The sequence below is a fragment of the Equus asinus genome, chromosome X (assembly GCF_041296235.1).
Source record: "Equus asinus isolate D_3611 breed Donkey chromosome X, EquAss-T2T_v2, whole genome shotgun sequence".
Lineage (NCBI taxonomy): Eukaryota > Metazoa > Chordata > Mammalia > Perissodactyla > Equidae > Equus > Equus asinus.
In genome coordinates this window covers 26,444,632-26,465,649 of record NC_091820.1, presented here as the reverse complement: position 1 = coordinate 26,465,649, position 21,018 = coordinate 26,444,632, and the positions used below count along the sequence as shown (strand labels likewise).

The window sequence follows — 21,018 nt, the reverse complement described above, 5'->3', positions numbered from 1 at the left end:
CATTATTGACGTGCAGTTTTATTATTCTGTAGTTTTATCATAAAATTAGAATAAATATAACTCATTTCTGCCATCAAAGTAACTTGTTTCACTAAAATTAACATTTTCTTCCCTGGAATGACAATACTTGAAAAATTATTATGTTTGATATAACTATTTTGAAACATTGTGAATAGGGACAATAAGCAAAGTTTTTCTTAGTCTAATGAAATTATTATGAATATCAGTTATTTTGTAGTGAGATAAAAGAGTTTTTCTGAGGCCAGTGAGGTATGCAAGACTAGATCCTTACAAAGACTATCTCTAATCATTTTAACAACATAAACAGACTAAAATTTGTCAAGCAATTTGCCTGAGTTCCATAAAATTAAGGAGCAAGGATTCCAACATCAAGATACAGTTTTAATTATGAAATTAACAAAGAGATTTGTTGATGTCTCTTTTGTGGGGGGCATTGTTTTACTGTATTTGTTTCTTCCCTTTTTTGTTTGTTTTTAATAAGAATCTCCTAATAATGATGAGGGTGCATTCAAATTGGAATTTCATACGCTCACTGGAAGTCTATAAAGAAACTCATTTTATTTTGGATGCATTGAATTGGTATTTCTTTCATGCAATAAACATTTATCTAGTGCCTCCTATGTGCCAGACAAAACAAAACGTAAAATAACATTGGTGAATCCATAGCAATCTTACGAAAGACGTGGTATTTGATAAATATAACTCATACAATGAAGAGAAAAAAATTACAAGAATTTGTACGCAAGGATTTGACCTCCGTTTGCAACACAACAATAAAAAGTGTAATTTTCTCCAATCTAAATTTGCTTTCAAAATATGGAACACCAGCTGGAAGGGAGCTCAGATGGCTTCTGCAGTGGGGTTGGAAATATCCTTCTGAGCATGCCTAGAACAACTGGTTAAAATAATTAAACCACTCACACCATCTGTGAATCATTCTAATTCTTCAATGATTACTTAAGACTCCCATTGTATGGAACATATTCTTAGAACAGATGAATAAAATTAATTTGAGTGTATAGCTTTCCTAACTTTGATTTTCGTGAGATAAAAAAGGGTTACAGTGTTTTCAAGTTTGCTAAGTTATCTGATATTTCTTCTGCCCTCCTTTATGAGCCAGTGGCTTTTGAAACTTTAAAATGTTTGAAATTTAGTTTTATTTTTAATAATACAAATGCATTTATTCACAGAGACTTCATTATACAATATAATTTTGTTTAAAAAAACCTTTAATTTTTACCCTTTCATTTACTTAATCTTCTGAGTATATTACTCAATAGGTAGTAGACAGCTCTCTAGTAGAGAATTAAATGAAAGTCTAAGCTGATTGCATTCTCAGAGTTAACATGCTATAATCATGAGCAATTTTTAAAAATTTAAATGGTTATTTTAACACGTGTAAAACAGAGGAAAGCTATATTTAGTAGTGACTAATCCATGGATAATAGGCGCATGGATAGAATGCAAACCGAGAGTCCCTGTCTGTACAAATTTAAGATGTTTAGATTAACTCATAACTTAGAGGCATTATTAGCTGTTAGCTAGATAGCAATGCATGGGCAATTATTGCCAGGAGAAATTAACTGGGAGAGTTTCCAGGAAATCTATGTAAATAGTTTTCTATAATAGTACTTTCTTAACTAGTAGAATGTCTGGGTGGAAAAATATAAATAAATGAATTGTTTAACAAATACAGCAATCTATAGCGTTTGTGAGTCCCTTTGTGACCTGCCCAAAATTCAAGATTTGTAATGTGATTAGTATCTAGACAGTCACAAATATACATGAAACATATGAATAATATCATTCACACTCTATTTTAGTTTCTTGCCTCATGGATACACGTATTTCTTTTTTTTTAAAGACTGGCACCTGAGCTAACAACTGTTGCCAATCTTCTTTCTTTCCTGCTTTTTCTCCCCAAATCCCCTCAGTATATAGTTGTATATTTTTTTAGTTGTGGGTCCTTCTAGTTGTGGCGTGTGGGATGCTGCCTCGACATGGCCTGATGAGCAGTGCCATGTCTGCACCCAGGATCCAAACCGGTGAAACCCTGGGCTGCGAAGCAGAGTGCACAAACTTAAACATTCGGCCACAGGGCTGGGCCCCACTTGACTATTTATTATGTGGAAAATTATTTTGAGAGATCTAGACCCTTATATATATTGGCCTCATTGGTGGGAACCTCTTTTTTTTTAAGGTATGCTTTTTTATTTTTGGTGAGGAAGATTGGCCCTGAGTTAACATCTGTTGCCAATCTTCCTCTTTTTTTTTTCCTCCCAAAGCCCCAGTACACAGTTGTATATCCTAGTTGTAAGTCATTCTAGTTCTTCTGTGTGGGATGCCGCCACAGCATGGCGTGATGAATGATATGTAGGTCTGTGCCCAGGATCGGAAATGGCAAACCCCAGGCCACTGAAGCAGAGCACACAAACTTAACCACTCAACCACAGGGCTGGCCCCAAAACAGTGTCTTTAACGTACTGCCAAAGTCCTCCTCTTCTTTAAACTTTCCAAAATGACTTCCACTTCAGGGTCTTTGCAATTATGGTTCCCTTTTCTTGGGATTTTCTTACTGGACCTTTGCCTGCTGGTCTTCTGTCATCTTTCAGGATGTAGAGAAAATACATCCTTCAACATCCTGTTTGATGTAGTTCACAACATTCCCTTCACCCCTTCCATCATGCTCTGTAACAGCCAGGTTATTTCCCTTCTATCATTAACTACAATCCGACAATGTCACGTGTATTTGTTTACTTGTTTATAATCTTTCTACCATTAGAATGTAGGCTCCATGAGGGCAGAGACCTTGTCTATCTTGCTAACCAGTATTTTTCCACTGTATAGTTTCTACCACAGAGTAGTTGCTCAATAAAAATATTTTGACTAAATGAATGGATGAATAGCTTCTTTTGTGGAATTCTCTATAGCTCAGAGTTATTTGTTCTGTATTCTTAAGTCAGTAGTGCCCCAATGCCAGTCTACCCATATCTGGAAGTTTTCACTGATCCATAGAAAAGGGAAAAAATAAAAGAAAGAGCTTTTCATAGAGCTAAATTTATATAATAATGGTTTTCTGAAAGTATGGCTTTCCATAGTTGGTGAGGTTGGAAGGGAGTATTAAATGGCCTTTCGTTTATCTTTACTTTTTATTATTATTTCATTACAATGTTCTTTACTTGAAAAAACAAATACTGGAACTTGGTGAAGTTCACTGACATTTTTGGTAGTCTTTTATTGACTCATGCACAGAGTCTGGGAACCATCAATTTGGAGAAACTTATTCACGTGAAGGGACACCATTCCTGCTAAGTTTCTGTGTTGGTTGCTTGAAGTTTCAAGAATGAAGAAAGGAAAGCTCTAAAACCCATGATTCCCTCCCATTTTTATGGCCTTCCAGGCAATAAATGCTGACTCCGCAAACATTATCCCTTAGAATAAAGTTCTGAAATTTCTTTTGTTGCATGTGAGAAACAAGAACAAATACCAGAGCAAATATGCAAAAACAAGGTGGAATTAGGGTATCACAACACCTGCCTAATATATTTTCAATATGTTTGTTTACATGTTGTGAATGTACCAAAACAGTATTTGCTCACATATAAATATTTTCTTTCTCTGGATTTAAATCCTTCCTTTGTTTGTTTCACATATATAGAGACCTCATAATAGCATGATTTGGTAGTCCTATTTGGAATCCAAAAAGTAAAATGAATTAGTTTACTTTACCACAGAGTTGTCACCCTTCCTGGGCTTTGTCAAAAATTGAAAACTGAAAACATGAAGATTCCAAATTGGAAAACTGCGCTGCATTTACATTAACATGCAAGCTTTTCTTTATATTCTTCATTTCCAAATAAATAGCTATGACAAGTATTTAACTTTGCTCTTTGCAATTTACAAAATGCCTTTACATTCATCATTTTAATTCATTCTTATATTTTAAAAGATGATTTGTATACAAAAAGTAAGCAAATTAAGTCACTATTCTGAAAAGTTTTCAGGACAGAAAAATTAATAAAGTTTTTTTTCATTTGATAAAACACATTTCTATTGTAGCTGCATTTACAAAGAGTTTTGGAAATAGAAGATATGTGTTAAGACGTCAGTTAATTATCTTTTTAACATATATAAACGAATTTAGAAGTGATCATGTGAGTAGAGTTTCTTAGAGTTAAAACTTGAAAATTCGCTGGGCAGACAGTACAATTTTGTATTGGAATTCTTGTCATGGTAAAATGCAATGATAATTATATTCTGGAACATTGACAAAGAACAAACTATTTCAGGAAAAACTGTCTTGATTGTAAAGTGGAGCACATTAAGCCTGAGGTGTCGTTAAACTCACAAAACCCTAAGAAAGAATTGAGCCTAATCTTTGGCAAGAAAAGAATGGTTTTGTTTAATGATGATCATATTTTGCAAAGTTGTTTATAACTTGACAAAGTATATTAGAAAAATAACATTAAACACAATAGTTTCCATACACACAGCAGCACCTCGTTTGTTCAGAGGTCAGATCGACATCATTACCTGGGACACAGCCAAGAATCAGGAAATGGGTAGAACAAGAGGCCTCTGGATTCCTTAAGTTGGTTTGATAAAGTTTGTGAAGTCCAAAGCTTACTTAAATTTCTTTATGAGAGAACTATTCAGATCCTTTTTGAAGGTTTTTTTTATTTCACTCTGATTATAGCGATAATTCTAATAAACCTAATTATCTTGTTTTCTGCCCCCAGTAGATTAGAAGCCAGAATGAAAAGGAAAGAATAAATGAGAGAAACATAAAATAATACCTGGAGCCTAAAAGTCAGGCAAAAGAGGACCTAGGTATAAGGATATGGAGACACGTGGCCTTGAGAAACTCTTTAGCATAGAGCAATATGAATGAGAGAAAGAGAGATACTATTTGTTTATTATTATTTGTTTGACTTGATTTGTACTTAACATGGATAATTTATTTTAACAGTTTATTGCCAAATAAAATTGTTAAAAAATCATTAATCTCTCATCTACTAAATGTGTTTAACACATAATGGCATATGGCCTATTAGCTTCTGAAATCTCAAAATACTACTGCCAGCTGATTTATACATCTATCTATCTAAATGTCTTCTGTCTATGGTATGTGTGTGCACATACACACGTAACTATATATGTTTTCATACATATAAACTTATGTGTATATAATTACATTACAAATATTTGCATACGTAAGTTTACTTTGTAAAATATACCCTTTGCCTTTTTGAAAACATTCCTACTTAGCTCACTGAGATGGTAATTTTTATAGTTTACTGTCCATCTTTCAGTCAAGTTCCAAAAGTTCTGTTTCATAACTCCCTACTTTTTATTATGGGCATATAAAATAATTGTGAATATTTAAAAGGGGAATAGCAGGTAGGGTACTTATCAAACTCAAGTTATTTGGAATTAGGTCATATAATTTTATAAATAGTATTGTTGTACCTCAGGGTTGTTAGTGCCTCATCAAATTAAGGGTATTTAGATAAAGACAGCCTCATCCATCAGGCCAAAGAAATAAGAGAACTTTTCAGCTTACCAGAAGCAATTTAGAATTCTTGGGAAGCACTGAAGCAGTCATTTCAAAATTGCAAACAAATGACAACAACAACAAAAACCCTTGCCGTTTTATTGATTGTTCTAACCTTAGTTAAATACCTGCTTTGGCTTGAGTATTTTTCTCATTAGTTATCTTTTTAATTAGTTGTTTATAAATTAAACTCTTAAGATCAGTTGAAATAGGTCTAACATTGGATGCCCTTACATAAGAGTACCATTTTTCATTTACTGTTAAGGTTCCTTGCTCATCTTCAGAAAACTTCAACAACTAAAAATAATTCTCTTTTCTTTATGTGCAAAAGCAGCCACCAGTCATTGCTAGGACTCTTCAGTCAATTAGGTGTGCATTGAGGGTCATCAGTGTTGTTTTAGGTGATAATGTAAAATTCTTTCAAATACGTTCATCCTCCTTTCTTATGTATTTTATCTTGGTCTATGTTTCCATAAGTTTCAGAGTCCATTAATAGTATATGCTTTCCTACAGCTTTGAGTGAAGTGAAAACAGCCTGTTATGGTAAAGCCAATTGGAAGGGGCCACGACTACTCATAAACAGGTTACATAAAGATTTTATTTACCACTGCAAACTCTATCTTTTTGCTTCTATCGTTTAATGCTAGTTCAAAGCCCTGTATGGTTATTTTAAATGTAATACATTAGTTTAACACTTCAATCAATACAAAAGTATATTAAGAAAACATTAGTACTCTTCATTTCTTCCTATTGCCAATTCCTCTCCCTCTGAAATACGAAATGTTTACAGTTTAGTATTACCTGTTCATATTATATTCTATGCTTCTTCACTATAAATATTATATGTATAGATATACTTTCCCTCTCTTTGAAAATATTGCCTCATTCTGTATATGATTTTTAAATGTAACAGTCTACCAGGGACATTTTTTGAGGCCATGAATACAGATCTGAAGTATCCTTTTTAACAGCCTTTGGAGATGAAGCAAAATTTATTCCAACATTTCTATACATTTCTGGATTATTAGATTGTGATAAGAAAAGGTGACCTTTAAAATCTCTATTTTGTATTCTTTTTTAGTTTCCTTTGTGGATATGTGATCTTTTATTAATGTCCCTGCAACAATATAAAAGAAGATTAAGCTTTTTCATTTTGTACAACATATGGATTAAATTTAGCTTGTTGGTTCAAAAGAAACCTCTATCCTTGTTTGGGGGTTTTTCTTTTTTGTCTTTTTGATCCAAAAAATTCTGGAGGAGGTGTATGCAAGCTACCAATTATAGCTGTGATTTTATCACTGTCTCCTTTTATTTCTAGTAATTTTTACTTTATCTAGAAGGCAGCCAAAGGTTTGAGGCATAATAATTAATGAAATAATATTTTTGTAAAAGATGTGACTTTTATCATTACAATGGTTCTCTTACTCCCATTTGGCTTTGAATTATACTTCATTTGATATTATTATTTTGACTTTAATTTTTTACAAATTGTTTTCCTGATGTAGCACCACCTACCATTATAATATATACTATTGTGACCTTGTTTCTTGATGTGTTTCTCGTAAACAGGTTATAGATGAATTGTGTATTTTAATCCAATCTTACAGTATTTCATCTTTTGATGGGGAAATTTAACCAACTTCATTATTATTATAATTCTTATAACTATATAATTATTTAAATTCCTTCTGTCATATTTTATGATTCTTTTATCATGTAGTTTATTTCCTCTTATCCTTCGTCCATAATTTTGTAATTCATTATCTGTATTTCACTCTCCTGCGTCCCTCCCTTCACTCCAGATAATTTTGAAGTTACACTCTGCATTTTCATTTTACTAGTACTTAGTTTCTTATTTCTATTTTAACCCTATATTTCTGTAGTTTACACAAAAATTAAATAAGATCATTGCCCTCCCCACCAATATGATTTTTTCAGCAACATTCTTTTTAAGACAATAGACAATCCTTTAAAAAAACCAATAATTTGTCACTTCAGTTTCTAACTACTGTTGTTTTCCCTTACAGTATGACTTATCTAGTTCAAGAATTACAGTTAAACTATCATTGTTCTATTAAATTTAACCAAAAACCTCCTAGAGTTTATTGTTCATCACTGTTTCTTCATACTCTTTTTTGCCCTTGTTTAGAAATCTTTAGTATACTTATTTTTTCATTTGGCTATAGTACTTGAGAAATTTCTTCATGAAAGTACATAAAGATGTATACTTTTCTAATCCTTATATTTTCAAAAGGATCTCTTTCTTTGCAGTCATAATGATGGATTTTGTGGATAATAATGCCAACCTTGAATCTCCTCTTTCTTTAGTGGTCTTCCTTGGTCGTGGACCACTGTCTTCTAGCGTTCATTGTTGCCAATGAGAAGTCTGATACTAGCCCAAGTTTCATTTCTTTATATTTAAACTGTTCTCTTTGGCTCAAACTCTGTAAGATGCCCCCCACCCCATCCTTCAGAGTTCAGAAATTTCGCTAGCATGTAATTGAATATGTTTCTAAATATATATCTTTAATTATGCTTTAATCCTTCTTGGTACCTGGGTAACACTTTCAACTTTAGCAAGTAAATAATTTCTTAGCTTAGGAAAATTGTGTCTTACGGTTATTTTAATAATTACTTCTCTTCCATCTATTATCTTTTCTCATACTGAGACACATTCTTTCTTTCTTAGATGTCTTGACTCTATCCTCCAAGTCCCTCATCTTTTCACTTATGATTTCGATTTCTTTGTATTTTTCTCTATGTTGTGGGATACTTCCTCTGGTTGCTCATTTAGAACTCACATTTTATTTTTAGCAATAACCATTCTCTTTTCCAAATCATCTATTGAATTTTTAAAGACCAGATATCAGGCTTTCTGAACTCTTTTATCTTTTTAATGCTTCTCATTTCATTTTTATTAAAGCTCTCTTCTGTTTCTTCTAGTACATTACTTTTATAGACTCTCAGGTTGATTTTCCTTCTTCAATCCTTGTGTCCCCTGAAATGGCCTGTGTTCTTTTTCTCATGCTTAAATTAAAGGGTGTGAAATTTCTTAGCATAAATACAAGTCGGGTTTGGGAGTTCTACTATATAGTGTTGATTTAGAAGCAACAAAGATAATGGGGGCATTTTTTTCTGCTGAAGAAAGGGTTAACAAGCCAGAACCACTCAGAAGAAGTATGTGTGGGAAAACATCTTCATCTCATGGGCAAGAGGTGGGGGTTAAGGCTGCCCTCAGCCATTGAGTACAGCCACTGTCCAGCAATGCCTGCGTGAAGCAAACCAGCAGGTACTGACTCCTTCCTGGGTCAAAGAGATGTTCTTGAATTAATTGTCTTCCACAAATCACCACACATTCACACCTGGAAATCACCAGATCCATAGTTTCCATTCTAGACTATACCAGAGAATCACATATTTTCAGACTCCCAGTTCATGATTATTCTCTCTCTACCTGCACCTCTTTTTTCTATAAGTCGGGTCCCTAATGCATATATTCTTATACATTCCAGCAGTTAGTTGTGGTTGTTTTGAAGGTTGAGTCTACTCAGCTGTGAGGGAGACAGAAAACGTATATATGATGTGATATTCCCATCATCTGAACATTTCCATTTTGTTTGTTTGTAGGTATGCAGATACATATACATATATGCATACATTAATAAGCTTTCAACAAACCATGCATATGTATTTTATATACTTCACAATAGGTACTTTTATTGACTTCACCAGAGTTGATGAGTTTACTTAGAGATTGAGGCTATATATATATGAAAAACAAATATATTAGCAGTTCATTAAAATCAATCAGATGTAGTATAATGACAAATTGATTGAATTTTAAGCTTTGGACATTTTAAATTGGATTTAGTAGCAACTCAATCACCTTTGTGAGGAAAACAATCAATCTAGATATGCTACAACAATTGTTTTCTGTTAGATACAGTGCTAGTGTTAAAAATTTTCACATTCAAATAAGCATCTTAGCTTTTGCATTATTGACTTTCTGTATTATTAAAAATTGACTTCCAAGCTATATTTTTAATCTCATCAACTAAAATTTTAATTGTATTTCCTTTTAAATAATTTAGATTTACATTTGGGCACATGTAGTTAAGGACTACCATATTGGACTGTGCCGTTATAGGCATCTTCACTATCACATTTCTAATCAAGAAAAATGTCTCATTCAAAAATAGAACTATGGCACATGCATATTCAGGCATAGGTCTTTATTTGCTATATTAAATAATATAGAGATAATTGATGGCCAGATTTTCTGAGATGCTTGTGAAGTATAGGATAGAAGTTAATAATATTGTGAGTCTGTTCTGCAAAATCCACTCAAACTGGAAGATCCACAGGGCAATAGAAATTACGTGATATAGTAGGATGACATATAATTACAGAATTTAAAGTAATTCTGTACTTGTTTTTTCTTGTGTTAATTTTATTTTCACTTTAAATATATGTGTGTATACATATGTGTGCTCATTTTCACATGTGGAACATATGAAAAATTTCTGTGCTAGGTATTTCTAAGCTGATAGATCCAGTTAGTTTACTATCAAAAAATATATGCTGAATATATAAATTAAAAGTTTTATGTGAAGCATTTGAGAGGAGTTAGCAAGCACTAAAAAGACTTTTTGGCTGCAAGTTTTCTCAGGCACTTCAATCTGCTAATAGGTGTTGTGGACTTCCATGAAAGGGCTAAAATTAATATCTCCTAAAATTATCTGTATAACAATACCCCAAATAATTGCTTCTTTTTTTTCGTATATAATGAGTTATATTGCTATCTGAGAGAGAACTAAAGAGCCAAGACATGTATGTGTAATAGTATTGAGCTAGTGTGCATTAAATTGGAGAAATGCAACATAGTTCAATCCGAAATGCCTTTCAAATCTATACCAATGAAGATTACATTATGAAATGAAGAAAATACTCCTGTTTGAATTCTGGGAAGTCCAAAATGGAAATTATATTGCAACTGTAGACCCCAGCGATTTTAGCTAAATATCTATTTTTTGTTATCCTTTTAAGCTGATAGTTTCTTTATTCGTTTATTCAACAGATAATTTTGATAACCTACTGTATGCTAGGTACTATGCATGAGTCTTTGCTGCATTTATTTTACATTGCAAGGCACCTAGAGCATATTACCTTATCTATTAAATTATCAGGGTATTTTATTGGTGATTTCTTACAAAGCAGGCCATATATATGTTGGTGCTTATGTGCTGGTGCTTTTCTTGGTGGGAACCAAAAGCCCTTGTCTTTCACTTCTCTCACAGGTCACACTTAGTGACTAGAATTCTACCAAGTTACTAATTTATGTTAATTCATTGAAAATCCTTATTAAAATGCAAATGTTATCCTGTGAAGGATAACACTTTAAACCACTATAAGCCATTAACACATTATCGAGATTCAGTTTATCAGTTTAATTAGATGGTAATTTAGCTTGGCCCTGAGGAATTAGGTAAATTCGATGGTGTGGAAGGGAAGAATCAACATGAGGCAGTTCAATGAGCCGGTCCAGCCAGACCCTTTATATAGGACACTGCACATACCTGGCCTCCCAGAAGTAGGACGTCCTTAAAGACTGGCAAATCCAGTTTCACCCGCATTTCTCTTTCACTGACAGCCTGCCTTGCACCAAAAATTCATTCTTCTTTTGGAAAATAAGTAATATGGATATGCAGGATGATTTTCTGCAATATTTTACGCTGATTATTTTGTGTCTTTAGTGTGTTTTAGTCTTTTCTAATAAAGGGTTAAATTATAAGCTTAATACAATTTGTTGATCAATTACTTAGTAATCAGTGAGGGTTGTTTCTCCCCGTTTTTGTTACGTAGCTTCCCATGCGTAATTTTCTAGTTGATGCAATAAGAAGGAGAGGGGATACCTAAGAGTAAACACTCTCTCATTGCTATTTTCTCTAAGATCATAACCAATTCAGTTGGACTCATTAGGCTGATTAGTCAAGGTCTTTCTACCCAGTGACTCAATTAAAAGCGTGCAAATCCGAGTCCTGTCAGAATGCTAGTATTGCCGTGCCATTTATGCGTATCCAAAGCCGTGAATAGGAAAAACTAAAGGCATACCTATCTCATCTGTGTCATATTCTTGGTTTTTATATGCTCTATCATTTGAGTCTTTTTCCTCTCTATAGATTAATGCAATATTTTTTGCCAAATTTGATTATTTGATTTGTCTTTTTAGGCTTCTAATTTCTATAAATGATCAAGGAGAAATTAATAAAAATAGATCAACTGTCTTTCTTACTGTAGTGATCCCTAGAAGGTAGTGTAATTGTCTTTCTCTGAAAAGTTTGGGGAGCTGGGAGAAGGGAGAGCTACCTGTCTAAAATGACTTGCATCTTTCCCATTTCCATGTCATTTTTGAGCCATCAGAACCCATTTAAAGCCTGTAATCCTATTTGGGATTTATACATTGTTGTGTTATTATTTTTAAATAATCTATAATATTTAAGATTGTCCTTTTGAGAAAAAATCAGATATAAGTTGACAGATTTTCATATGATGTCTCAGTTTAAATCATTAGTAAATGATCTTGTTTTATTTTGAAGATTTGGCACATCTTTGTCTTTATTAACACTAATGGAGTAAAAAAAAAAATGACTCCATCACTGTATACTTTTTGTCTAGATACTGGTCTATTTTTGTTAGTTAGACTCTGAATGTGTAGACATATTTCCTGTATACCATATTTATATTAGATATATAGGTATTTTTAAGGAATATATCATAATAATATGTCATAAAGCACATTTTTCTTCCTGAGTTCCTTTGACCTCATAACTCATAAATGGGCCAGTAACCACAACCCATTTGAAACTTTTATATTGAGGAGAGAGAAGTCCTTTAAATCATGGAAGAAAACATTTTGTTTTAAAAACCTAGATATAATGCACCATTTGTTTCAAAACAAGATTGCCTTTATCTCATGCGGTTATGTGGCCCTTCAAGAGACAAATTTTAAGTAGTAAAAAGAATGTGATAACTAAAGTTTCAGAGGAGCCGAAGTTTATTAAAAACTTTATGAGTGATCCCTCTGCCTACTTACATAGCTCTAAATCTCAAAACTGTTTTCACCTTAACTTTAGGTATTACAAATCATAGTTTTGTCCTATAATAATCCTTTTTAAGCATCAACTGAGCTTTCCATTTCTTAATAAAAATAGGTACTTTAGGGCTTTCTTCCATGTCTCTTGATTTCCATTCCCAGAAAATGAGTATACTATATTCTTTTGGGTATATGTCATTAGAAATGAATATGAACAGAGAGAAACAAAGTGAATTAGTATGGCTACAGCACTCCCTTGCTAATGATGCATGAATATCTATAATAATACAAGGTGGTGAAGAACATCAACAAAAACAAGTTGATTTTCAAAAGGTTAGACAGGATGTGTACACATCAAAATTCAGAAGGATATAAGTATTCAAAGAAGAGTTAATAAAATTCAAATGAAAAGGCAAAATCTGAATACGAGTGGATGAATTTTGCACAAATAAGAAAAAATGAACACGATATTTCCAGTTACACTGATTTTTAATAACTGTCTGAAACTTTTATTAAACCAAACTGGAAGTCATTCAGTGGATATAGTTTATTTATTATAGACCTGCATGACTGTGTCAAAAGGAATGATATATTTTAAGGAGTCGACAGTAAACTAGGCCTCCAAATGTCTGACTCTCTCGATTAAATTTTTGGCAGTTTCTTGTATGTGAAAACGGTGATGCAGCTTTCTGTCTTAAAATTATTATATCTACTAAAGCTTTATAATAAGTGAGAATATTCAAAATTTATACAACTAAATTTTATAGAAAATGAGATGAGAGTTTCCCAATGGTGTCAAAGAGTTACTTTGAAATATTTCTATTTCTCATGAAAGTTCACAGGATCATACCTTAGCTTTCTCTATTCAGCTGCTATGCCCCACTTAACTTCTGCTATCTATGATGACTGGATATTATATATCAAGACAATAGGAGGAACTAACTCCTCCAATGGATCAATCTTCAATAAATATATTGAATGTGTGATATTAACCTTTCAGAATTTAATTTACAAAGTGCTGCTGAGTCAGTGCCCACATGTAATTGTAACCGGAAGGCATTTTGGGAATTATAGGCATTCTAATTTACTTTTTTTACAAAAGAAAAAAATAGAAGCAAATTCCTTATTTATCAGTAGTTTAGGATAGCAAGGTTGCAATGTTTTCTCATTCAGATCTTTTCTAAAGTGATAGAATATACCTTTCTGTTTCGTTGATTGGTCTCAGCATGCATAACAGTTTGAACATTTCTAAATGTTCTGGAGAATCTCTTCATGCCATGTCTGAGCATGGAGTGACTAGGAGGTGACAGTTAGTCCACTTATTTCCATGAATTGATACCAACTGATCTAAGACTTATCTATGATAGTCTTGAAAATAATCACAATATGTATATTGATAGAGTATGCCCTATGTGCAGTACAATCGCTAATGTTTCTTTGAAGGGTATTACAGTCAGATTAATAAGGATTTCATCATTAAGGAAGAGAAAAAGCAAAAATGGTTTCTAGAACTAAATAGAAAATTTCAATTATTTGAAAAATTCTGGATTTAAATAGGTGCCACATAACATTCTACTAAAAGAGATTTCCATTGAAATATAGGTGAAAATGGTTTTTCTCTTGATGTGCTGATGATCATTTATTATGAAGCAAAGCAGTACGTGAATCAATATGTAATCAAAGAATCTGTGACAGACACATGTAGTCAAGTAATGAAAAGCTTAACAAATGAAAAGCCAGAAGACGGTGTGCTGCCCACGTTCTTAGGGTCCTGGTTTAGGCCTGCAGCCCATGCTGGATCTTATTTGTTGAGACACAGCACTCTAGTCTTCAGAGCTGTGTGGTCAGCATTAATTATTATTTAAATAAATCTCGTTTTCACATAAAGTTCAGCTATGCAAAACAAAATTTCATTAGCCACCAACAGCAAAGAATTAGAAATTTGGGTTTTAAATTGTGTTTCAGGAACTTAAATCCAAGGCAGTAGTCAAATGTGAGCTTAGTTTTGGTGCTTTTCTTTATTGTATTTAACTGCTCAGTTAAGTTCCTTGCTATCTATAATCCATAATTACTGTATGTATAAGGCACTGATATGAATTTAAGACAGTTGAGAGCATCCCAAAGGTAGGTAATAAAGATCAAGGAACTACATGTCGAAAGAGAAGCAGAAGACGATATGAAGAACTTAGAATCATTTTTCTCTTAAGAGAAAATAATGAGGACAGACATCAAAACCGTTTGGAACCCACGCTGATTTTTTAAATGAAACTCAGATGTTTTCTAAATATTTTAAAGATAAGTCTCATTCTCAAACAACCCCCTTGTTTAAACAAAAATACATACATACATACATTTGTAAGAGAGAAACTACTACTTATCTTCTATCCAACTCTGTCCCTAATAACAAAAAACACTACTCTATAACAATTTATAAAATGCATATAACTAGAAAGAAAGATAATTATACCATTATATAAAAATAGTATAGGAAATATTCTTGTTTCAGATAATGTAGAACTATGTTTACCTCAGGAGTTGAAGCAACTGATGCAAATAAGAAAGAAACACTTATAAACTCAGAAATTTTTATTAAGAACAACAGAGTCACCAGTCTAATGGAATATATGAAAGTCATGGAAAATTTGCTTGACTTGTGTTCTTAACTCTACCAGTTAGTGTTAAACCTCATGTGTCAGTGGAGATTGCACAAATAGCCTGCTGATTCATTTTTCTTTTAAATTGGTGAAATGGTTGGTTTGAAATGGAGATTCAGAATTTGGATTTAGAAAATCTATGGTTAAATCTATGAGTTGTTCTCATCAAACTCTAGCCCAAAATTCTAATATTACTTTAAATGTAAAATTAGAAGTGCATGTAGATTATCATTCCACTAATCATGAAGGAATATGTGTCATGTACTTGGTCAAGATATACACGTTAAACCAAACTTTGTAAAATGTATCATTATGTAATTTAAGCTAATTTGTGTAATACTGTGAATTTGCAGTATCATCAGTAAATGAGACATCTAAATTAAAATTATTTTATTTTTATATTATGTAAGATACAAAAGTGCCAGACCTGAGAAATTACAAAGAAAGCATAAATGGACCAGCTTGTAATTTTACACATCTTTATGTGGATTTAATCTGGGATCCTAAACTCCATTTAATTACATTACTGCAAAAATGAGGATGGTCTTGTCATAAAGGTCGTGCAGTAATAAATGGCTGTGTTAGCATGCTTATCATCAGACCGCCCCCAGAGACCCTGCCACTGAAACCCTCAGCTGACCCCATCAACAGGCAGGTGGCAGTTGATCAATTCAAAACAAAGTTACTGGGAGACTCATTTCAATTACAAGAGTTTCGCTGCTTATAGTGTAGACAGAAGAGAGGAGAGGTCATCTGTCTTTCTGAATTTGCATGCCAAATAGTATTTATTTCTTGGTTTTATAAGCAATAGGGAAAGAGGCATTACTGGCCAAGTCCAAAAGGACTCTGAGCTCCAAATGCCCCTCAATCCTAGCACTTGAATGCCGAGTAGGAAAGTGTAGATGCAGGAGGAGAGGCTGGAGCTCCCTTAGATCTCAGGACATTCTGGAGTTCTATTAAAATGTCAATTCCACCCTCAGTCCTATTCATCTAATACCTTAATTAGCTTAATTTAGCAAGAAACTAGCATCAAAGAAAGGAGCTAATGTTTGGAATTTGGAGGAGAGGGGTGCTTAATAGAAAGGTACATACCAGCTGAAAACACTTTGTCCCTCTTGCACCTCAATCAGTAATTGGGGGAAAGTGTAGGAAAGGTTCCTTTGGTGTGAATACCGCAGATGTAGACGCCCCTGATGCTATCCTATACCTGGTTTTCCAGGAAGCTTAGAATTACATTTTAAAAACCAGTTCTAAAAATTATCCTTTTCTTAGGGTAAAACTACCCCCACATGACCTTATGACTCTTGGTCTTTCGTTCTTATATCATGGTGCTAATATGTATGTATCTGTTATTATAAAATGCTTCTAACACTTTTTGGAAAAAGATGGTATATAAATAATAAATAGCTTTTTTACTAGACTTATCAACATGCATCTTTTATCCACTTTCAGCACTCTGTCAACTATAAACTGGAATCTGTATAAACGCAACAGAGGTCTTTTCAATATTAGGAAGCTAAAAGAATTATTCTTTTGTATATCTATACCAGCACACTGTCCATGAAGAATCAGTGATGGTGATGACTGAAGATATGCCTTTGGAAATTTCTTATGTGCCTTCTACTTATCTGACTGAGATCACTCATGTCTCACAAGCCCTATCAGAAGTGGAACAACTTCTTAATGCTCCTGACCTCCGCGCTAAAGATTTTGAAGATCTTTTTAAACAAGAGGAGTCTCTGAAGGTAAAAGCAAAGCACTTCCATTCAGATTTTACAAGATGATGGCATTGATCATTTGTGGTGCCAAAAAAATTGACTTAAATATATGCAGTGAGGGCATTTTGACTTACACATGGAATTCTTAAAGCACTTTACGGGATGGTTAGCTTTAAGAAATCTGGGGTAGAAAGAGAAATGTAAAGTAGAAGAGGTATTTTATAATATTTAATGTCGAGAGACTTCCTAAAACAAAGGAACACGTAAAAATAATAATTTCACATACATTCACGGCAGAAAGGACTCAGCAAAAAATAAGCTTTGATAGAGAAACGGTTTATTCCCAAACGGTACATTACTTTCCTTTCTTCTCCTATAAAAGGGGGAATTAGATGAGGTTTTAAATTATATATGTTGTATATAGTTTTAGCTATTTTCCACTGATACATATTCAATTTCAAATTAATGTCAGTATCAATACTACAATACATGGAACTTAAATGAATAAAAACCAATAAAATATTTTCTTTAAAATTAGCAATGAAATCTAGCTTTTTTCAAACCACCAACTGCAAGTTTCTGAATTCCAAACTAAGATGCAACATGACGAAGAAATAGGCTTTGAGTTTTAGAGGGAAGTATCTGAAGATAAATGAATGTAGCATCAAGAAAATGTACATAATAATGTGTGTCTCAAGATAATTTTTGTGATCATCCATTTCACACTCAAAATGAAATATTATAGTATACCCAGAGCTTGGTATTTTCCAATGCAAATAGCATAAGATTATAGACAGAAGATAAGTTGCTCTCAGCAGCACCTATTAGCTAAAGTATTTTATACCCAAAATGATTTCTTGGGAGCTCATTCTCTATCACACATTTGTCTGCATGCGTATACAAATAGATGAAGCTATTTGTTTTGGAAATCAGAATTGCAATACCTTCAGTGACTAGAGTTTAATACATTATATCAAATAAGCTATAAAATTACAAGCTAAAATAAAATAGGAGATACATAGATCTCTGAAACTACTCCATATGTTCCAGTACAGTGCTATTTCTAATTCTCTTTGAAGTAAAAGTCAGATCAATGATAGGTACAGTGAAAAAGAGAAACCGTTCAATTGATAAAGGAAACGTGCCAGCATTCCTGTCATTATTCTCATTAACTAATTTCTCATGATAGCACATTGTATAAGTTCATCATTGTCATTCTACATGTAAATCACCGCTAATGAGCTAATATTCATTTCTTTCCATGTTCATAGACATATGGGTCAGGAGAGCAGTGACCCTAAACTTATTAAGTTGCCAATTGAGTATCTTTGTCTTCATACCTCTTAACCTGGCACACTACGAATGATGGGTCCCTGGCTACACTTGTAGCTAATCATTTGTTCTTCCAGATATGTTTAATAGTAGTATAGCTGACACCAATTGTGATGGTGTTGATTACTGTGGATTGTAAAAAGATATTATTGCAGGTTTAATTTAACTGGATTATTGAATCCTCATTAGATGCAGTTTGGGGCATAATTCCATCTCACTCCCAACAAATCTCCTGCAGCAGGCAAATGGGCTTCCTAACTTCATGGGCTTTTTGAAGGGGGATAGTTTTGATCTCAGTCTTTTCAATGAATATGTATTTCCTCTTAAAGGCATTCATCATTGTCATTATCCAGTAGTAAAAATAGAAAAGCAGCACATAAATTGTACAGCTGCTGGTTAGGAAAGTTTGAAATGAAATTGTGGGTTGATTTTATTCCTGACAGATTTGCATGAATCAAATTACAGAACTGTAGTAGTATTGCTGTGGTTTAACATACATATTTCTTAAAAGTGTAATACAACACAAATAACGTGTAATAAGTTAAAATAATTACTTTCTGAATAAAATATAACTAATATAGCACAAACAATTTACAAAGAAGTATTGAATTGAAAAGCTACCTAATCATTTTCACAAAAACTAAATAGAAAACACCTGTTTACATATGGAAATCTGCATTTAATGGCTAATACACTAACCAAGGAATAACTAGCAGTGAATGAACAAGGTGAGTAATATATGTTCTTATATCAAAGCCAATATTAGCATTGTGAATCAATTGATAGTGTTTGTTTACATGTGAAAAGTTAACAATATTCATTACATAAATGATTGTACCATAATTTTGAAAGAATTTAAATTTTTGAAAACTTCGATCAATATTAGGAATAACTTGCACTTTGTTTTTAAGAAAAAAGGGCAATTGTCTTAATAAAATTTGCTAAAATATAATTACTATGTTAAGTCATCAAATCATGCTTTAAAGTGTCTCATATGAAATTATGAACTTAAAAGAGAGTAGAATGGTGGTTGCCAGGGACTGCGGGGAGGGAGAAAATGGGAATTGCTGTTCAAAGGATATAAAATTTCAGTTATGCAAGGCGAATAGGTTCTAGAATTTGCTGTACAACATTGTGCCTATAAATATCAGTAATGTATTATACACTTAAAAATTTTTTTAAAGGGTAGATCTCACGTTGTGTTTTATTCACAATGAAAAATAATAATAAAGTATGAAGATAGAAATTTTTAAATCACAAGTTTTAAGTTTCCAAAAGTTTTGCCCCTAAGAGCTTTAAATATTTGAAATCTTATCATGAAAGTGGAAATGATTCATTTACGAGGCCCAATGAAAAGGATTTATCCTAATGCCTCCATATACCTGATTTTACCAAAAACTTCAGTTCCATCTGTGCCTGACATACTCTTGGAGCTTTACCCATACCCGCTCTCCACTCAGCGTTCCCTGCGCTCTGACTGGTGGCTCCCAACTGCAAATTCCTGGAACACTTTGCCTTAGAGCTCTCTCTAGTCATCAAAGCCCCTAAGTGTCAGGGAATTAAGGTTCTGCCTTCCCACATCTCCTAACAAACCTCAACCAGTGACAGATGGCTTTCTGTGGATAAACGCCACTGCTCATTTACATCTTTAGTTGGGGTAACTGAGGCATGTTTTATACTCTGACTTGAAGTTCCTGACAGTAAGACTGAGACTCTAGTGTGCACAGTAGAAACTTTCCTCATATTACACTCTACACACTTTACTGGCTTTCTCTCCTATTTCCCCCCTCCTTACCAGTGCTTCCTGGGATCATTCCTAAGTAAATCACTTTCAGGCACATTCTAGTCTTAGGATCTGTTTCTAGGGGAAGCCAACCCAGGATAATTTTGAAAGAAATAATGGCATATATACTGTTTAGTCAGCACTTGCTAACAGAAATCCTGGAAAATATTCCATCAACTTGGTGTGGAACTCCCCAGAGACTATGCTGCTCCCTCACTGAATTCTTTAGTTGTTCAATTAGACCTTGGCATTGATAAAGGTGAATGTTTAGGACAAAAATAAGAGTATGGCTTAGAATAAAGATGACGGCTAAGTTTTATCTTTTACAATAATAAGAATCAATTTTTATACAGTGCCTAGACACTCTTAATAACTTACCTATATTAACTACTTTAATCCTTCCTTCAACTCTATGAAGTATCTAAAATTATTATCCACATTTTATAGATGAAGAAACTGAAGAAATAGAAAGCAAAGTAACTTGACAAAGTTGGCACGGCTAGTAGTGATCGAGCAAGGATTTGATCCCACACAAAGGAGCTCCGGGATCTGATCTGTTAACGAGTATACTATGCCACATTTCATGAGGTTGTTTCTAGAGTACTGTGTTGAGCATAGCAAGGGTGAATTTGGGCAAAAGATAGTGGAATACTGAGGCCTGTCATGCCCAGTTCATAGGAAAAATGTCCTGACTTCTAATTCTCACTGAATCCATGCCAGTTTAAAAAGATTCCATAAATGGAAGGAAGGAGGGAAGGACAGAAGGCGGGAAGAAGGGAAAGCAGGACGGGAGAAAGAAAGGAAGGAAGGAAGGAAAGAAATAAGGAAATAAGACAAGAAGAGGAAAAGAAAGAGAAGGAAAG

At 33.3% G+C, this 21,018-nt stretch overlaps 1 protein-coding gene across 12 annotated transcripts in view; it reads left to right on the top strand.

Moving 5' to 3' along the window:
• DMD (dystrophin) overlaps positions 1–21,018 on the top strand; it is a 2,265,680-nt gene that overhangs the window by 1,143,140 nt on the left and 1,101,522 nt on the right. For all 12 annotated transcript variants that reach the window (XM_070503127.1, XM_070503123.1, XM_070503121.1 and 9 more), the window contains one exon: positions 16,873–17,067. In XM_070503127.1, the coding sequence (XP_070359228.1) occupies positions 16,873–17,067 (195 nt within the window). The remainder of the gene's footprint in view (positions 1–16,872; positions 17,068–21,018) is intronic.